The 21,237-nt window shown below is 40.0% G+C and overlaps 1 protein-coding gene across 3 annotated transcripts in view; it reads right to left on the bottom strand.

Annotated features, from left to right (window-relative positions):
* Positions 1 to 21,237, bottom strand: part of DNAJC5B (DnaJ heat shock protein family (Hsp40) member C5 beta) — an 80,983-nt gene that overhangs the window by 33,725 nt on the left and 26,021 nt on the right. For all 3 annotated transcript variants that reach the window (XM_009213116.2, XM_009213117.3, XM_009213118.2), the window contains exon 3: positions 18,506 to 18,641. In XM_009213116.2, the coding sequence (XP_009211380.1) occupies positions 18,506 to 18,624 (119 nt within the window). In that variant the 5' untranslated portion in view covers positions 18,625 to 18,641. The remainder of the gene's footprint in view (positions 1 to 18,505; positions 18,642 to 21,237) is intronic.

Below are 21,237 nucleotides of genomic sequence, written 5' to 3'. Positions count from 1 at the left end.
TGATGTCGGTTTTTTATTCAGAATGACTTTTTTCTTTTAATTGAAGTATTTGGTCTATATTTATTTTTAACATAATTACTGATATTTTTCAGGTTTAGTCACCATATTCTATTTGTCCCTTCTAAAATATACTCATATTTCTTTTCCCTTTCCTTTCTTGCCTTCTTGTTGGATTAATTTCTCATTCTCTACTTTTTTCCCCTGTTGGTTTGGAAATTATATATTCTTTTATCATTCTTTTCAGGGTCCTTTGAGATTTCAAAATCCTTGACTAGTGTTAATGTACTTTTGTTTTCCTCCAAAATAATACAAAAATCTTAGAACATGGACACTGTTACTCTCTTCTTAACTTACGTGTTGTTGGTAGCATATGCTTTAATTCTCTAAGTCTTTCAAGCTCTGAATAATTATTCTTTCATGAAATTAGCATTTAAGGATATTTTATACAATTAATATTTGCATGTATTTACTCACATATTTGCCATTGTTATTACTATTAGTTCTTTTCTGCATCTCTGACCATTGATCTGAAATCATTTTCCTTCTGTCTATGAACATGCTTAGTACCTCCTTTAAGTGAAAAAAATCCGCTAGGGATTAATTCACAGCTTTCTTTAAAAAAAACTTAATATGTCTTTATTTCACCTCAATTTTGAAAATTTCCCTGGATGTAGAATTGTAGGTTATCTGTTATCTTCTTTCATCATATTCAAGACTTTGGTCCACTGTCTTCTGGCTTTTGTTACCTTGGCTGAAAAATCAGCTGTAATTCTAATTCTCGTGCTTTAAAAGTAATCTGTATTTTTTCCTCTGGTTGCTATAAAGCCTTTACATCTTTAGATTTTGGAAGTTTTCCTGTGATGTGCCTGGGTATAGGGTTCTTTGAATTTATTTTGCTTGCTTTTATTGAGTATATGTGGTTTAATATCTTTCATGAACCTGGAATATCGACATGTTGTTTTTTCTTTTTTTTTTTTTTTGAGACGGCGTCTCGCTCTGTCCCCCAGGCTGGAGTGCAGTGGCGCCATCTCGACTCACTGCAAGCTCCGCCTCCCGGGTTCACGCCATTCTCCCGCCTCAGCCTCCCGAGTAGCTGGGACTAAAGGCGCCCGCCACCTCGCTTGGCTAGTTTTTTGTATTTTTTTTTAGTAGAGACGGGGTTTCACCGTGTTAGCCAGGATGGTCTTGATCTCCTGACCTCGTGATCCGCCCGTCTCGGCCTCCCAAAGTGCTGGGATTACAGGCTTGAGCCACCGCGCCCGGCCCATGTTGTTTTTTCAAATGGCTTTTCCCCATTCCCTTTCTACTCTCCTTTTTAGACTCCACTTGCTTATATCTAACTTAATACATCTTCTATGTTTTTTATCTTTTTCCATTTTTCATCCTTTTGTAATTCTTTCTTGTTAATGAAACTTCATTTTTATCTTGTTAATAAATCTTCTATTTTTAAGTCTTTTTTCATTTTCCATCCTTTTGGTATTTTCTTCTGACCTATCTTCCAGTCAACTCTCTAACCTGGTAAAACCTACCTTTGGGTTTTTTACTTTGGTGATTGCATTTTCTGTTGTAGAGTTTCTGTTTCTTTTGCAAATCTGAAATATCCCTTTCCATAATTTTCAGGATTTTAAAAAAAAATCTCAACCTCATGTTTTATCTTCTTGGTCATGGATAATTATTTTAAGATCTGTATCTGATCATTCAAATGTCTAAAATTCTCATGGTTCTGTTTCTATTATTTCTGCCAAATCTTGTTCATATTGTCTTGATTTGTATGCTTATCTCTGTGGCAAACATTGCATTAAAACATATTTAAGAAATAATCTGAGGACTAAGAATATATTTTCTTAAACCAGAAAGTGTTTTTATTTCCTATTTTCAGATTTCTGTGGCCTTTGCAAAACTAAGATCATCTTAATCCAACATTAAAGATCAAGGTTTCCTCGGCTGCCCAGATGACTCAAAGTTCAGTTGCAGTCCATACAAGACTGGTGTTCCTATTATTTTTTTCTCTGTAACTGACTACAGTCAAGTTTAAAGTTTAGTAACTTAAAACAACAAGCATTTTATTTAATTGCTCAAATGTTGTCATTAGGCAGAACTTGGTGGGTACAATTTTCAGCTCTGCTTGGCATTTGCTGAGGAGTTGGAGCTGATGGATATGCTCCCAAGGTGGCTTCATATATATGCTGATAAGTTGGTGCTGGCTGTGGTTGGGAGCTCAGCTAGGGCTGCTGTCTGGGGGACTCTGTTCTCTTCCATGTGACTTTTCCTCATGGCTACATGAGGCTTCTCACAACAAGATGGTCTGGGAGTAGTTAAATTTCTTGAACGGTGGCTAGCTTAAAACAAAAGCAGAAACTGGTAGACCTCTTTAATATTTAGGCACAGCATCATTTCTGCCATATTCTATGGGTTAGATTGGGTCAGAGAGCCATCCCAGATTAATGAGTTACAACACAAGGACATGAAAACCAGTGGGCATGGTTGCTGACGACCACCAAAGTAATTGTCAACCACAGATGATTTCCTTCTAGTTTACCCTTTCTCCTGGATTACAGCACTTCAGAATCTCAGTAAAATTGCAGGACCTTCAACCTTGCTGGGCTAGTGTCCAAGTTGTCTCCTCTTTTCTCTGTAGGGCTGTTTTTTAAAGTCCTGCTTAGTCTTTCAGCTTCTGTTCTCCAAGATCAGGGCCCAGTTAGCAGTAATTCTTTACTCTCAAAGGCTTTTAAGATATGGGGGGGTGGGGGTGGGGGAGGGGTGTGTTCTTTCAGTTTTTCTAGTTGCTGTCAGCAGGAGGAACAATTGGTACAAATTACGTAGTCAGTGAGAACCAGGAAACTCCTGATGATTACTTATGTCTTTGTTGTCTTCTTTCAACTATGTTAATCCCACCAAAGGCCTTACATGCTATTACACAAATGAGCCAAAGATAGCCTCTGTGTATTGGCCCCTAGCTTTTTTAAAATTTCTTAACTACAGGCTGAAACCCAGTAGCTTAAAAGCCTGCCAGCACCAAAGTTGGATTTTTATACATCTAATTGTTTATGTATTTATTCTGAAATATTTTAAAAATTTCAATAGCTTTTGGAGTACAGGTGGTTTTTGGTTACATGGATGAATTGTATAGTGGTGAGGTCTGAGATTTTAGTGCATCCAACACCTGAGTAGTACACATTGTACTTTTTTATCCCTCACCCCTTTCCACCCTCCCGCTTCTGAGTCTCCGAAGTCCCTTATATCACCCTGTATGCTTTTGTGTATCCATAGCTTAGCTTATAAGTGACAGCATACGGTGTTTTGCTTTCAATTCCTGAGTTACCTATTTAGAATAATGGCCTGCAGCTCCATCCAAGTTGCTGCAAAAAAACATTATTTTTCTCTTTTCTATGGCTGAGTAGTATTCCATGATGTATATATATCACATTTTCTTTAGCCACTCATTGATTGATGGGCACTTAGGTTCGTTCTGTATCTTTGCAATTGTGCTGCAATAAGTACATGCATGCACATGTCTTTTTGATATATTGATACATTGTGTTCAGTAGTGAGACTGCTGGATCAGATGGTAGGTCTATTTTTAGATCTTTAAGAAATCTCAATACTGTCTTCCATAGTGGTTGTACTAATTTACATTCCCACCAGCAATGTATAAGCATTCCTTTTTCACCACACCTGTGCCAACATCTATTGTTTTTTGACTTTTTAATAATGACCATTCTTACAGGAGTAAGGTGGTATCTCATTGTGGTTTTAGTTTGCATTTCCCTTATGATTAGTGATGGTGAGCATTTTTTAATATGTTTGTTTAACATATTAAACAATGAGAAATGTCTGTTTAACACATCCAGTTATCTAAAAAATAGCCCAACCATCAGATTTCTGGCCATGTAGAGCCAGTCCGCTTTACCTACCCTGCAAAACCTCACTCCTCTTCTGCTGGCTCTTGATAAGACAGAGCTTTGTGGTTATAGGATCTCAAGCGTTTATAGCTCTTTGGAGCTCTCTGACTCAGAGACCTGCCATGCTACTGCATGACATAACTAGTCCCATAAGCCCCCGTTTTGACCCTCTCTTCCTGAGAAGTTCCCTCACCCTCGTCTCCCGGATGGTGGCCCTTCACTGAAAACCCCTGGGCAGTCTTATGCTGTGAGGGCCCTTCTCACGCAGCCATATCCAAGCACCCAAGCACCAACAAAGCTTATTATGCGTTACTGCCTCTTGTGGTCATATCTTTTCCCTTGATCAGCCCCCAAATCCTTCAAACCCCCTACAACCACTTCATGCACTTACACCTAGTACAACTGCCCTCCCACAAGAAGCTTGAGTACAGTATGTGGCTGAGAATGCTAGCGGGGCTTAGGGACTCAGGAGCCATTGGGCCAGGATTAGTCTCTGTCCTTCATAAGGGACAGAATAGAAAGCTCAGGGCACCATTTGGTTTCAAATTGCAGATTGTGATGCCAGTGCTACCCCTGCTGTGTAATTATTTCTGAAACACCTGCTACCATAGTACATGATTCAAGTACTTTGACCAGCAAGGCCCCACTGAGGACACACTGAAGGCCACATTACACAATCCTATGATTTTCTCACATTTGCAGATGGAATATCTGAGCAACTCACCCCAGCCATTGTTTGAGTGTTCTCTCATTTTCTGGGATGCAGTCACCTTTGTGATTCAAGACAGATGGCATGAGATAACAACAGGAACCATAGATGATGATCTATTTCAGAGAATTGGTCTTTTCCCTCATACAGAACCATATGGAGAGTCAAGTGCTGACCTCTAGTGGTAGTGGAGATGGTGAAACCACTGTATCTCAATGATTGCTTGACAAGTATTGTCCCAAATTTTTACTAGAATGTGTATTAACTTGACTTTATGAGGCATTATACTTGATTTTTTAAATGTAAGTGTTAAAAACACAACAATACTTAATCTTTTTTTTTAGGTAGCTTTCTGGTCATTACAATTTTTTCCCATGGCTGATTAAGAGCCAGGTCATTACCCTCCCTAATAAGGTAGAAGGAACTGGAATATTTGTGCAAACACAATAGATAAAATACATGTCCAATGCCAATCATAAAGCACTGCTTTAGGGCATGAGGACCTGAACTTCTGACACCAGTGGGTCACTGACAGCTTTTAGCAAGCCACTAAGATTTCTGTGTACTGTATAATATAATCCTTTTCCCACAACCTACCAGCCCCACAGCTCACTCAGAATCTGTAGGCTGCATACAGTTCAAAACATCTGTATCTGGCTCAAGCTCCCAATAAAAGTTTCTGGGCACCTAACTTTACTATGTTTCCTGGGGGAAAATTTACATTTGTGGTTTTTCTTCAAGCCAGCAATCTCTACTGCTAGAAGGTCAAGGGAGGATAAGACTGGGGTGTAGGAGAAGTGGCTGTATAGACTTCCTCTGTCTGATAGCTTGTCGCCTACTTTTAATAACAGCTCACGCCACCGATTCTAGTCAAAGCTCTCAGTAAGCACTTGCTCTCTGTAGGCCTTCCTCCTGCCGGCTCCTGGCTTAAGCTCCAGTGACAAAGCTCCAAGCAGGTCCTGGTAGTTTTCAGAAGCAGTTCCTGCCAATAGCTCTTTGCAGGCTCTCAGTGTCTCCAGTCTTTTAGTTTTCTCAGTGCAAAAACAAACAGCATTATCCTCTGATCTTTATGTCAAGCTCTCACTTTCTTCTTCTTCCTAAACCCATTTTTCCCCAAACTCACTTTTTAAAACTAATAAGACCGATTTTTCTAGACTGGCAGTCTCACTGACAATTTCCTTAACCATACAGGCTGAATCTTGTGTTCATGCAGTTGAATGCTACTCAAACTATCTTACTCAATTCCTTAATCATTCTGATTTCCTGTTTCAGTCCCAAGAAGATGACATTAGTCACCCACTAATTCCACTCCTGTTTCTGTGCTGACCAGCATTGCTGGAGAAGATTGCACAACCATGCAAACTGGAGCCAATAAATTTAAAGAGTTTACTACATAGAGTAAAATTTAATAAGGTTGAAAAGGTATGTCTCAAAGACAAGCAAAACAAGGGAGAGTATAGTGAGTGGGATAGATGAACTTGAGCATAGGGTTCATATTAATGAATACAATGAATATATATATATAATATGTATATTCATCTGTCATAGTATAATATAAATAATTATCCAACACTAAATAGATATTGAGTGAATGAGTGAGTAAAAAGACGTGCATCGTAATGATTCTGGCACCCAGGAATGACAGAGGTTGGCACTGCTTGAAGAACTAAGAGGCCCGATCAAGTGAAAGACTTGACGAGGGAGAAGGGAGGTTATGCAGCCCACCGGAAGACAACTCTTCCAAGTGGGCTGTGAGTATGGCCTCACATACTCTTCTTTTCAGTGGAAGATTTTAGAACTCAGGAAACAAATTAGTGCTTGATAGAGATTAATGTCAATTAATCTTGTGAGCCTGAATCATCACTCTGCCTTGTAAATATTTACAATTCTTCTATTAACTATGCATTCCCCTGACATTTACACTTTATTCATAAGCAGCCTCTGTTTTCACCTGTAATTGCTAATAAAGATGGGTAAAAGCACCACAGATTGGGGTTGCCACAGATCATTATGGAAATAACACTCTTTTCTGCTTCTTTTGAAAACAGAATTTGCCTCACTTTGGACTACACTGAGGCAACTCATTTCTGCAGAATTGGAAGCTAATTTCTAGAAAGTTCCATGTAAAGTCAAATGAAAAAGAAGAGTCAACCGAGTCTTCTGCTGTCATGTGAATCAGAATACTTGGTACCTTGTCAACAAGGAGAAATTAAGCTTATCCGTGAGGCACAGAGACCCAAGTGCTAATGTGCAAAGTAGTTCACTTTGGTTTTTTTTTTTTTTAAGAGTCTGGGTCTCACTCTGCCACATAGGCTGGAGCGCAGTGGTGCAATCATGGCTCACTGCAGCCTCAAACTCCTGAGCTCAAGAGATCCTCCCACCTCAGCCTCCCAAATAGCTAGGACCACAGGCACATGCCACCATGCCTGTCTATAAGTTAATCTCTAATTAGGGTTTTGTTTTGTTTAGAGACAGGGTCTTGCTCTGTCACCCAAGCTGGAGTGCAGTGGCATGATCATAGCTCACTACAGCCTCAAATTCCTGAGCTCAATTGATCCTCCCACTTCAGCCTGCTAAATTACTGGGATTACAGGCAAGAGCCACCACACCCAGCCTCACTCCGATTTTGTGGCTCTCTAAAAAGCCAAGGAAGAGCTAGATCTTTGCGTGTTTTCTTACGCAGGATTTTGTTAGCTCTTGCACCCAGCATGCCAGAGAAACCAGTCAGCCTCATTTTGGGGCATCATAATCTTGTTTCTAGTCCACTTCAAAAATGTACGTATTGGTGTAAATAAAAACCAATGTTTATGTTACAAATGAGATTTTAAACACTGAAGGTACATTATCTAAATTGCAAACCTGGCTGTTTTTTACAGTTTTCCTTTTCTCATCCCCTAACTACTTTTCACTTGAAGGTCCCAGAATCATACAAAACTTCTCTGGTTTCCAAATGGAAACTAGTATCTTTCCTTGCTGATCCGCCCCTCCTCTGTTTACTGGGTCAGTAAATAACTCCCTGTTCAGCAAAGTGACCAAACTAATTATTTGAGAAATGGTCCTGAAGAAGCTGAGATTACCATCAGGGAGAAAACAGACGTTCTATATTGTCTAATTCCTTTTTGCATTCAGCAAATACTAGCGTGGTGCTAGGGCCGGAAGTACAATGAGAGACCAGGCCCAGTGTCTGCCCTCAAGGAACTGATGGAGTCGGAGAGGCAGAAAAGCAGCAAGGGAATTACTGTCTGTGAGGCTGCAGTGCTCTCCTGGGACAGCACAGTGGGCCAGGGAGCAAATGAAAGGCCTCAGGAAGGTGCTTGGCTGTGCCCCCGCAGGCCGCCACTCCCCGAAGCCACCTGAATGCCTCCTTGTCATCACTCTGGGTGGGATGTTTGGGTTTCTTTTGTCCTCCCCACCCACAGTTAAATTCTTTTTGCTTACACACCTCTTAAACTAATAATGAGAAATTGTGTCCCTTCAACATTTTAACTTGGTATCTAAAATTCTTTATAAGATTAAACAGATGGAAAGAATGTAATTTTCAGCATATTATAAACATCAGCATGTTAAAATAAAACAGTTGTAACATTCTTTTAAATGTATTCAATGGAATCTAAAGGTCACATAATCTAAATATCCCCTACATACACACACACACACACACACACACACACACACATTCTGTATCCATTCCTCTCATTCACATACTCAAACTTCTTGGCACACCACCCTGCACCCATGCCCTAGCTGAGTTTGGAAACTGCCATTCTGTAGGGTTGGTTCTCAGGCTCTTGTGTATCCTTTGTAGCACCCAGTACCCATGTGCCAGACTTTGGCTAAACATTTTGCATGCATCATCTCATGTAATCCTCCACAACCCTCTGAGATCGGATCATTATTTGCACTTTACTTATGAAGAGAATGAGGCTGAAAAAAGTGAGTTGAATTCAGGTCTTTCCGAATATCTTGCACTCTTTTTTAGATATGGGATCTTGCTGTGTTGCCCAGGCTGGAGTGCAGTTGCTATTCACAGGCTCAGTCATAGCATACTACAGCCTCAAACTCCTGGGCTCAAGAGACCCTCCCACCTCAGCCTCCTGAGTAGCTAGGACTATAGGCAAGCACCACCACACTCAGAAATATCTTGCGCTCTTAACTGCTACATTATATTTAGGATACATTTCAATTGAGTGATGTTAGTATTTATGTGAACATCTCAAAGAGAATGTGGAACTTCCAGCACACTCCTAACACTCCCTACCCTCTTCTGCTTTTCTTCACAGCATTTAGCAACATCTGATATGCTGTGTGTCTTACTTATTTGCTCATTATTAAGCCTCCCCTTTCCCCTGGCCCTATTTAGAACAGGTTTAAGGAAGCAGAAATTTGGTCTGTTTTGTTGACTGCTATTTTCTCAGTACCTAGGACAGTGGCCAACACAGAGGCGGTGCTCAACACATATTCGTTGAATAATGAACAAGACTTGCTGGTATAAAGCCATTGATAGTGTTAGAGACTCTAGACATACTGGTGGTTGTTACGTGCTCTGATCAGCCTTCTTGGCTTCTGCTATCATTAGGTAGCAGTATGGATCAACAATCTAATGACTTTGGAGTGAAGGTCCTTTATGTACCAACAAGAAAACAGGAAATCTAATCATACACCCACAGTACTTGCTGAGCAACAAACAGTAAGATGACACATTTTATTTACCTGTTTCAACACAGAATCGGGTGGCCTTGCTGCAGGAATATGGTAGGGCTGCTCTTTGAGTCATTATCGCCCATTGTTCACTGCTCGGGGTTAGGGCACATCAGGATGTGTTTGGAAAACTGGTAGCAATGGCCTCCCAGAAGTTCCACAGAGCTGAAGAGGCTTCCAGAAAGGAATCCAAGCCATGACTGTGGCAGCCCCAGCTGGGTACATCTAAAGAACCAGTGGGACAGACTGACACAAACCTCTCTTAGGCTGGGGAGGGAACTGTAGAATCTCCTGGAAAAGAATGCCTCTTAGGAAAGAAAGAGCCAGGTGTGAAGACCTTGACACAGGAGCAGGGGGGACTGTTGGATAAGATTGAGAGTCTAAGCAGAGCGACACTACTGCTAGTGTCTGGCTCACCCCCTGAGCATGTGTCTGGGTCCTAGAGAAAAAGAGAGCTCCAAGGAAAACTGGAAGGAGCTTTTCTACCATGCTTTGAACTCACAGGGGGCTCTAACAGAGCATATCACAAAGAGGAGGGAGGGAGCCATCCCCTATGCCCAGCCTCATCCCTGCCAGAGGTACAGCCCAGCAGGCTTTGGTGCTCCCTCGGCTCTCAAGGTAAACAGCAGAAAAGGCTTCTGGGCCTGAAGGAGTGGTCAGAGGATTTGGGGACTGAGTGGTTGGCAAGGAGCACCAGCTGCGCCTACCATGCCTGGCAGGGAGGTGCAGCTGAGTGGCAGGGGAGCTGTAGCAGCAGAGTCTAGCACCCAGGGCTGTGTCTAGCAGTGACCGTGGACATGCCAACATAGCAAATGGCAAAGCAGCATCAGCTACAGGGTGGCAACATGGCTTGGTGGACAATGCCACTACATGGAGATGAACTGGCTCCCAGGCCCGGGAAGACTTCCTCAGAGGAGACTTCTAGAAGAAGGATGGCAGAGACTCTGCAGTGAACCCAACTTCTCAAGTCACTTGAAAGGGTCTTGAGCCTGAGTATTGAGGTTATATAGAGAGCGGTCTTTGAGTTCCTTATTTCAGCAGTCTCCCATCTCCCCAATTGTTCAATCATCCCACCGTCCACTAGTGACTCTCCCTTCTCCTCACTTCCTTCACTAGCTTTCTAACTCAAAATTCCTGTTGGCTCTTGGAGCAATATCTAAATTAGGTGGAAAGGCAAAACATGTCAGTTTAAAGTTCAGGCAAATGTATGAATGATGGATAACCTCCATCATTTTAGGTCTATCTGAATTTTAAAAGATTAACTCAAATAAGTATCCTTCAGACAGCATGATAAGGGGGAGACTTAAGACTTTTAGGCAGTGGGAGAAGAGGGTAAAATATTTGCTTATCTCATGCAAATACTGGTCAGATTAAGTGACATGATCTAGCAATGATAAAATCAGATTAAATGAGCCTAAGACTTCAATCCCTTTGGGATGATTATGATCTGCAATACTAAAGGAAGATTTATTCCATAATGAAGGCTCTGGATGACACTATACCATGAGTTTCACCCTGTGATATGCCACTTTTGACTTGGATCACAAATTCATCTTATGTTAGATAAATGGTTTTGGAACAGCAGCACCAAAGGGCAGGATAATTTTAGACTTGGATATTTGTTCATTCACAATAGTACCTGGTATTTTCACTGTGCTTTGCCACAAAGAGCTTGGCGTCCCTTGAAAAAAAAATGATCTCATTTCTCTTCACAAAATGTCAATAAGGCAAGAACTTCAATACCTGATGGATTGGCACAGTAAAAGCCTTCCTCTTGTCACCTTTCCCAGCTGTCCTTTGAGGTAGCTGGGGACTCCATTTTATCAGCTGACTAATGACATATGGTTGAGTTTCAGATGACATAGGAAAAAGTGCTTTATTCACAGGAAGACTCTATGATAAAGATCTACAAATAGACATGGGAGGGACTGAGATAGGTCTTTGAGGCTGCTGTTTATGGTTAATTCTGTAAAAGAATGAAGAACTGGAGATACTGATAATTTCTTTCCCAACTTTGTCCCCTTTTTTAGAGAACACTGTCCCTTTCCCTTCCGGTAAAAGTTGGATCGCACCTCCTTGCTAACTGGTAGTGGGAAGCTGTGATTCCCTGAATCAGAGCTAGTTAGACATGAATGGGCATCTGATCTGGCTGGATCCATGAGATTCTTGCTCTAGGAATCTGGGATCAGGACATGCAAATACTGAAAAGGGATCAGGAACCAAGATTGTTTCTTTTTCCCCACCTCTATCTACCTTTCTGGACTATGGGGTTTCCCTCTCCGAGAGGCAAAAAGTTGGTTTTAAAAAGACAGCCTTGATGGGAAACAACCTAAATATCTATCATTAGGAAACTAATTAAGCCATGGGACATCCATGTCATGGAATACTACATGGTAATATGAAAAGAATGAGAAATCCTTTCATGAACTGATCATTCCTTAGAATTATCTTTAAGATATGTTGTTAAGCAAATACAAAGTACAGGCTAGGAGGGAGAACACACCACCATGGGTAGAAGAAAGGAAAATATAACATATATGCTTAGGCTGTTTACACAATATAATTATTATGTGAGGGTTTAAGGCTACAAATTTTAGATAATGGGACTTGGACAATTGGGGAGATGGTAGGCTGTTGAAATAGATTTTAAATTTTCTGTTTGTTTCATTTGTTTCTCATTTTTCTTGTTCTTTTTTCTTGTCTTCCTGTGGGTTATTTGAACATTTTTAGGATTCCATGTTGATTTATTTGTGTGTATTGGAACGTGTCATTTTGTGTGGGTTTCCCAGTGACTGGGTATTATATATGTGTATGTGTGTGTGACATCACAATCTATTGATATCAGTTTGAGTGAAGGTGCAAACCTTACTCCCACTTTGGCTGCTTTATCCTCCCGTTTTTAAATATCATTGTTTTGAGTATCACATGGTATTATAAATTTCGTCCCAATCATCATACATGAAAACTCACTAGGAAAAGGACAGTCTCTTGTATTTTCCCATATTTCTGCTTTCTCGCTTGTTCTTTCCTTCTTCCTGATCGCCTAAGATTCCTTCCTTTATCATTTCCTTTCTTTTGAAGAACTTCCTTTAGCCATTCTTAAAGAGGAGATCTGCTAGTGACAAATTCTTTTAGATTCCCTTTATGTGAGAACGTATTTCCCCTTCACTCCTGAAATATAGTTTCACCAGATATAGAATTTTCTGCTGACAGTTCTTCTCTTTCATCACTTGAAAAATGTTTTGTCACTTTCTTCAGGCTTCTGTTGCTTTAGATGAGAAATATGCTGCCATTCAAATGGGTGTTTGGCCATGCATTGTTTCTCCCTGACTGCTTCCACATTTTTTTCTTTGTCTTTAGTTTTCAGAAGTTTAATTATAATGTTCTTGTCATGGATTGCTTTGGGTTTATCCTGTTGGAGTTCTCTCAGCCTCTTAAGTCTGTAGGTTTCTATCTTTTGCCAAATGTGGGCAATTTCCAGCCATTACTTCTCTGAGTACTCTTTTAGTCCCATTGTTTCACTCCTCTCCTTCTAGGACGGCAATGCTATAAATGTTGGGTCTTTGTTATTGTCCCACAGGTTTCTGAGACTCTGTTTCAGTTTATTGCTTATCGATTATTCAGATCGATAAGCACATTCTATTGATCTGTCCTCAATTTCTATTCTCTGTCATCTCCACTGTACTATTAATCTTATCCAGTTAGTTTTATTATTTATGGTTTTTTTTTTTTTTTGGTTTTTTTTTTTTTTTGGTTCTGTAGTTTCCATTTGGTTCTTTTTTGTAACTCCTATTTCTTCACTGGGAATTTCCATTTTTTTACTTGCTTCAAGAGAAGCATTACTTGTTGAATTATTTTATGATGTCATTACTTGTCATTACTCATTGAATTATTTTATGATGGTTACTTTAAAATGCTTTTCAGATAGTTCCAACATCTGGTTCATCTCAGCACAGGAGTTAGCTGATTTTCTTTTCTTATTCAAGTTATGATTTTCTCACTTCTTTGTAGGATGGGTGATTTTGTTTGTATCTGGATATTTTGGCTATCATGTTGGGAGATTCTGGTTTCTATTTAAATTGTTTTATTTTAGCAGGCAGTCCCCTTCTTTAGGTTTAGCATGCAGGTTCTAGCCTACTTTTGTGAGTGGTTCCAATAACAATCTGCTTTTCAGAGTCTTTACGGTGCTTCTTTGGTTTGTTTGGTTTGTCTCCTGCTTCTGAGGCTCCCAACACTCCTTGTTGGTAGTAGCTGAGGAACCAGGTGCCTTTAGTTGAAGGAAGGGAGTCTCCAGCCTGTGGGGACAGAAGCATTCCTGGGCTGGGTGCTTGTGGTGGAATCCTCCTTACTAATGTCCTCTGCCAAGTGGGGTCTCTAGGTGAGAGACAGGAGTCCCAGACTGGTGGTGGGAAAAGAGAGCACTTCCCCGGCAAGATGTTGATGGAGGGCTTTCAGTTGATGCCACTTGCTGTTTCTGTGGGACTTGTCTAATGTTGTTGGCAGGACTTCTGTTCAATTTGGAGGAAGAATAAGGTTAACTGGATGCCTTCTCTTGCTAGATTGGGTATTGGGAAAAGCTGGGCCTGGGTTATCTTTTGTTGGGTTGGGATGGAGGGGATTATAAAATGCCCAGCTGCTGTGACCTAGGATTTCTGATCATCCTCTTTCTACCTTTCAGAGTTCTCTTTTGGTTGTCTCTTGTGTTATTTCCAAGGTTTTTAGTTGTGCTTAGCAGGGAGAGAAAAGTCTACACCATCTTGCTTAGACTGGAAGTTCTGTATATATGCTTATTTATTTATTTATTCCGAGACACAGTCTCACTCTGTCACCCAGGCTGAAGTACAGCTGCATGATCTCGGCTCTCGGCTCACTGCAACCTCTGCCTCCTAGGTTCAAGCGATTCTCTTGCCTCAGCCTCCAGAGCAGCTGGGATTACAGGCATGCATCACCATGCCCAGCTAATTTTTGTATTTTTAGTAGAGATGGGGTTTTGCCATGTTGGCCAGGCTGGTCTCAAACTCCTGACCTCAAGTGATCCACCTGCCTCGGCCTCCCAAAGTTCTGGGATTACAGGTGTGAGCCACCGTGCCTGGCCTATATATGCTTATTTAGACATAAGATCTCTCTAGAAGGGTACATAAAGAATTGATAATATTGCTTCCCCTGGGGAAGTGATTTGGGGGATATGAGGTAAGAGAAAGACTTTTTTATATACCTGTTTTCATTTTAATCAAATGAAAGATTATCTTTTTAAAAATAAAATGCAAAAGAAGAAAGAAGTCTTCTAACTCAGCCTTGTTTTCAAGAGCACAGCCAAATATTATAACAGTGGCCAAGTTGTGTATGGATTCAACAGTTGGTAATTTTATTAAATTTCACTGATTTTTAATTTCACTATATTGTGACTGCTTTGATCCAGATCCCACAATATAAGAATAATAGTCTCAGTGGATTTCCAGCTTGCTCATACATTTTGAATAACTTGCAGAATACAAATATGTAATTTAGGGAGAAGTAGATGCTTTTGGCAGCATACTAGTACCCTAATCACCTGAAAAAATAATATTTGTATCACATTAAAACAAAATTAATAGCAAGACACTAATTACATGAATAGACTTTATGTTGTAATTGTTAAATTTGCAAACAACTCAGCATAATTAATGCCTTAATTAACATATGACCTGAAATTTTAGCTTACAAAATTAATAAAGACAATTAAGAGTCACATTTTTAAAGTAAAGTGGATTTTAAAAATTACAAGGAAGTTGGATGTCACTTTTTTCCCTCCTCGTTTTGGGGAGCAGTTTTGCAGTTATTACAAAAATTAATTAACTGACAATACAGTTATGGCATTCCCTCCCACCTCCCCTCCCCCAGCACAGTGTCCCAGCCTGAAGCCTTCAGTCAAATTCAGTGATCTTCAGCCAAGGACGTCCACCAACAGGTGTGGGCAGCTCCCAGGCACACTCCTCTGGATAGGTCTAGGGCAAGATGGAAAAGCAAAGGCTTTTCTCTCCCTAGCACCTTAAGGGAAATATAAACTAGAAGATTGATATTCACTTTGATCAGACTCTACCATTTTCATGTAACCATTTGGTTCCAAATTGCAGTTCGCACCATTGTCATTTCTTCTTCAAAACATGCTTCTCAAAGGCATTTCAGTCCTACAGTTTGCCAATGGTGAAGGTTCCAATCCAAACCCAGAGAATTTCCCATTAATAGATAAATATACAGACTCAATAAGTATTAGTGGGCTAAGGATTTGGAAAAAAATTAGATCTGGAATTTGACCTCATTCCTTTTTCATATTTTGGCATATGAAATATGCCAAAATAAACCTCAATTGGATCAAGCTTTAGTGTCAAAGCAAAATCATAAATGTGCTAGAAGAAGATAAGGTGAATATTTTTATAGTGTTGTAATTGCAAGAGGTCTTTTAACCATAATTGGTAAAACAAAAGTCATGAAAGAAATGACTAACAAATTTGCCTAATTTTAAACTTCTGTACAGTAAGAAAAAGCACATAGGTTAAAAAAACCTAATTCAAGACTAAATCAAGAAGTAACTGATTAAAATCTGAAAATTTATTTATAGTTTGATTCTTTTTTTCCTGTAAAGGTATAGCTTTTTACCTCATAAGAAAATAAGTAATTGAAAATATGCATTATATTATATGTACATTAAGTATAAGGAATAAGTAAAAGAACTTACGTGTTCAATAACAACTTGCAATGTGACTAAATAAATTACAGATAACCATAGGCTAACGCCATTAAAAATCAGACTATTTAGTAACATCAAGATATTTTCATGATAAGACCTTGTTAAAAAAATAAAATAAAATAAAATAAAAGCAGTAGTAGTCCAGGCGCAGTGGCTCACGCCTGTAATCCCAGTACTTTGGGAGGCCAAGGTGGGAGGATCACCTGAGGTCGGGAGTTTGAGACCAGCCTGACCAACATGGAGAAAACCCATCTCTACTAAAAATACAAAATCAGCCAGGCATGGTGACAGGCACCTGTAGTCCCAGCTACTCAGGAGGCTGAGGCAGGAGAATCACTTGAATCCAGGAGGTGGACGTTGTGGTGAGTCGACATCGTGCCATTACACTCCAGCCTGGGCAACAAGAGTGAAACTCCATCTCAGGAAAAAAAAATAAATAAATAAAAATAAAATAAAAAAGAGATAGTTGAAGAATATAGACTAATACAACCTGATTTTTAAATGTCTTTTCTAGATAGAAAAAAAAAGGCTGGAAAGAAACAAAATATTAATGATAATTATTACTAGAGGTAGGATTATGGATAAATGTTATTGCCTTCATTTTTGGTAATTTGCAAATTCTCTACAATAAGCAAATTAGTTTTATACTCAACATTTTTTTTTGCAAGTTGGAAAACAGTTTAATCATCAGTCACCAAAACCCACAGGTGTATCTTAAATGCTTACAAGCACAGATTATTCCACTATTTCTGTTATCACCATGTCCTTCATGGTAGAGTATCACAAGTCAAAAGTTTCTGGTTGTTTCATCTACTTAAAACTATATGTAAGAAAGAACCTGAGTCTTAGCAAATTTAGGCTTCAATGTGAAACTGTCAAGGCTCTTCTGGCACTTTGGGAGGCCAAAGTGGGAGGATTACTTGAAGCTGGGGGTTTAAGACCAGCCTGGACAACCAAGCAAGATCCCATCTTTTTAAAAAGGTAATTTCAAAAAATTAGCTAGGCCTGGTGGTCCTGATAGCCGGAGTAGCTAGCCTGAAGTCCTAGCTACTCAGCAGGCTGAGGTGGGAGGATTGCTTGAGCCCAGGGGTTCGAGGCTGCAGTGAGCTGTGATCAGACCACTGCACTCCAGCCTGGGTGACAAAAGTGATGCCCTATCTCTAAACAAACAAGCAAACAAACAAACACTCTCCTGGAAAGATTTTCTCTCTCTGAAAGCAGCTGCCTTGTCCAGAAGGTGGTTAAAGTCCACACATCTTTCTTCCTCCAACTAGCCAAGAGACAGTTAAATACCTCAAAATGCCCTATGAGGTCCCAAAACACTGTCAAGACAAGTATTGGACAGGCTACATGCTTTACAGGTGGGACAAATATCAGAATTTTGAGAAATTCATTAAACTCATCATGGAATTCTTGGAGGACTGACATACTACAGCGCCAGTGCAGAATATCTCCGGGAGTAGGAAGCCCTGAACTAGTGTTCCTTCTGTCACTGATAGGCCTTTCTAGACTTCGGTGTAGAAGCAGATGATTTTTTTTGTGTTTTGAGTTGGGGATTTGTCCCTTTGACTTTAATTTTACAGCTTCCCTCGTATGTTTGGGTTGTAGTAGTGGCATTTCTCCCTCAATATTTTTTTATTCCTTGGATACTTAAAATAAAAACTTTGAAATGTCTTTTTCAAAGTTTTCCAGAAATAACTAACTTGGAACTAGACTATAAAAGCTCAAAAGTAAGGGCTTGAGAAATATGGCTTACAAATACAGCATTCCACCCAACTCCTTTTATTAAAAAAGAATTCCTCTACCTGACTCAGTGACGCTATATCAGATGGGTTAAATGACAGTGGTTGGCAGGGCGCAGTGGCTCATACCTGTAACCCCAGCACTTTGGGAGGCCGAGGTGGGCAAATCACCTGAGGTCAGGAGTTCAAGACCAGCCTGGCCAACATGGTGAAACCCCGTCTCTACAAAAAAAAAAAAAAATTAGCTGGGTATCGTGGCACGTGTCTGTAATCCCAGCTACTTGGGATGCTGAGGCAGAGAATTGCTTGAACCCGGGAGGCAGAGGTTGGAGTAAGCCAAGATTGAGCCACTGCACTCCAGCCTGGGCAACAGACTGAGACTGTCAAAGAAAGAAAAAAAAAATGACAGCAATTGGTTGTGGTCGGTTCACTCATTTCTCTCTCTCTCTCTCTCTCTCTCTCTCTCTCTCTCTCTCTCTCTCTCTCACTGCAGGTCTAAGACATAGGCTGCCCTTTCCTAAGGCCCAGCATCATCAGTGAGTTCTTCCATAAAATCAGTGCCATGCCTGTCCATTCCTCACTCCTATGTTGTAGAGCAGGGAACATTAGATCTAAAATTTGGATTACCTGGTCTTAGCAAGAAGCTTATGTCTTTAATGGAGGCACCTACCAGTCACAAAATAACTATCACTAGTAGCACAAGAAAAGTCACCATTGAACTCTGTACCTGTAGGTTTTCTTAATTTCTTCATTTGATGCTCCCTTACGCAGACCAAGAATTTCGTATAGAGCTTCTCCTGTTGTTGACAGAGTCCGCTGTCTTTGGTTAGGTACGTTACATGCCATTTTCTAAGGCTGCAAAACTAAAGGAGAGAAAATAGCCATGAAGGTTATGCACACTACTTCTCACTCTCTAAAGGGGAAGACAGCTCATTTTTGACCTTTTGTAAAATGACAATCTGAAGAATATTTGTGTACCAACTGCAAAAAGAGGGGAGAAAAGGGTTAGGAGCGCCAAAAGCAGAGCTCTGAATCAGGGTGTTAAAGGGTACAGGCAGCCATGCAAATGGAACAGGGCTTCGTCCACACGGTTAAATAGAAGCAAAATGTCATCTAAACACCCAGTGAATTCAGAATTGTTGAGAATCAATCCTCACAGGCCGGGCAAATGTAGAGCTTTTTGGTCTTCTATTTTTTTCTGGAATTTGCTTAACTTCTTTTTCATATATTTTCCAAATTTAGCCAGCAATGGAAGTGGTGGATATGGGGCAAGCAGTGGCTGGGGGATGTTGTCCAAATTATGCTAAATTTCAGTTAAATAGGAGGAATAAGTTCAAGAAATCTGTTGTATAACTTGGTGACAATAGTCAATAACAATATATTATATATGTATGTGAAAATAGCTAGGAGAGTAGATTTTAAGTGTTCTTACCACACAACAAAAAGAGAAATGAGCTAATGTGTTTGCTTACCTCAGCAATTAGCTTACCTTAACCATTCCATCATGTATGTACACATAAGGCAAAACATCACACTGTACACCATAAATATACACAATTTTTGTTTGTCAAATAAATAAACAAATCGACATAATAATTCAAATCCCAGGACTACAGAATATAGAGTTAGAGGCCATCTAGGCCATCTTAACAAATGCCTTTTGGGGTGTTCTGGCCAGAGATCATAGTAGTAGATAATTTTCTTATTAGCCATTTAGCTTTTCTTTTTCTGGGGAGTGCATAGGTTCCCCACTGCAACTTGTGCTTTTCCTGAGACCTACCTCAGACTTACCCAATCTCCGTTAGTCCACCAGGTGGAAGTACCTGACCCAAGTCAAACCAATTAGAATTCTTCCCTAAGATTTTAAAAACATAGAACAATCTCTCAGATGGTGAAAATTATACAATTGAACATTTGAGTATTGTTGGCTGGCCTGAATTAAGAGACGGTGAAAGAGAGTGAGAGCCTCAGTGGGGTTCAGTTCCTGGCTCCGGTTGTTCTCGGGTCCACCTGCAACTCTTACCCTACAACAGTTTGTCTATCAACCCTTCCTTGGATTGAGCCAATAAAATTCCTCTCCATGTACAAATGTACACGCATAGTTTTTCTTGTGTGTTTCAGCTAGGTTTTGGTCACTGTCAACCAGGACTCCTAAATGCTGTTATACTCTCTCAATTAAACACCAGTGGCAGCTCCCTGAGCATCGCCAAGCCAGACAAACTATTGTGGAAGTTTCTTAAATCACTGCACCTACTCTGCCTTTAAGTTGAATGTGGCTTCTGGGTACTTGGAAAATAATACTTTGGGGAAATAATAGTGATAAACTAAGATATTCAAACCCAACAGATTTCAAATGTGTTGTGTTGACATTTCTAGTACAGATAAGAAGAGTTATGTCTGCTTTATCGATTTTTCTCTATATGCAACATCCAAAAGAAACCATTTTGATAGTTTCAATTTGAGGGAAAAATGTATTTCCTCTTCATCATCTATGTCATAAAATAAGAGAGATGTCATGACTCCCATAAATCAACAGATAGTTGTAAAATCAATTTTAACAAGGCACAGAGAAGCATAATTTTCATGCTTGTGAGCACCGTGCTCTATGACTCACTCACTTTGATTGCTTCCTACTTGGATCTTGCTGTCACTAATCCAGGAAAGAGATATACAGTTTACTGAAGATAATCTACTACACGGATTATGATAACACCCACAGCCGACAATTTAATTATGGTCATGCACCGCTTGACAATGAGGCTATGTTCCGAGAAATGCATCCTTAGGGGATTTTGTCATTGTGTGAACATCACAGAGTGTATTTACACAAACCTAGATGGGAAAGCCTACTACACACCAAGGCTATATGGTATAGCCTATTGCTCCTAGACTACAAACCTGTACAGTGTGTTACTGTACTGAATATTGTAGTCAACTTTTTAACACCTAAACACAGAAAAGGTACAGTAAAAATGTAGTATAAAATATAAAAATTGGTACATCTGTATAGGGCATTTGCCACAAATGGAGCTCAAAGGACTGGAAGTTGTTCTGGATGAGTCAGTGAGTAACGGATGAATGAATGTGAAGGTCTACGTCATGATTGTACACTTTTATATAACGGGCAATGCAGTAGGTTTGTTTACACCAGTACTGCCACAGACGTGAGTCATGTGTCACACTACATTATGACAGCTACAATGTCACTAGGCAATAGTAATTCTTCAACTCCATTACAATCTTCTGGGACCACCATTGTATATGTAGTCTGACGTTGACCAAAATGTTGCTATTCAGATGACTGTATTTATTCAGAAGCCTAAAGTGTGGGTTAGGTCTTCAGAGAGGTTGCAGACTAATATGGGATCCAAATGTATAAGCCAAAAATGAAACTAGTGTTCAGGGTCAGAGAGGTACCAAGTATAGAGATCAAACAGAGGAGGGATCTCCTGGAGGACA

This window comes from Papio anubis, chromosome 8 (genome assembly GCF_008728515.1).
Source record: "Papio anubis isolate 15944 chromosome 8, Panubis1.0, whole genome shotgun sequence".
NCBI lineage: Eukaryota > Metazoa > Chordata > Mammalia > Primates > Cercopithecidae > Papio > Papio anubis.
The sequence above is the reverse complement of the archived record's forward strand: the minus strand, read 5'-3'. Positions and strand labels throughout refer to the sequence as shown.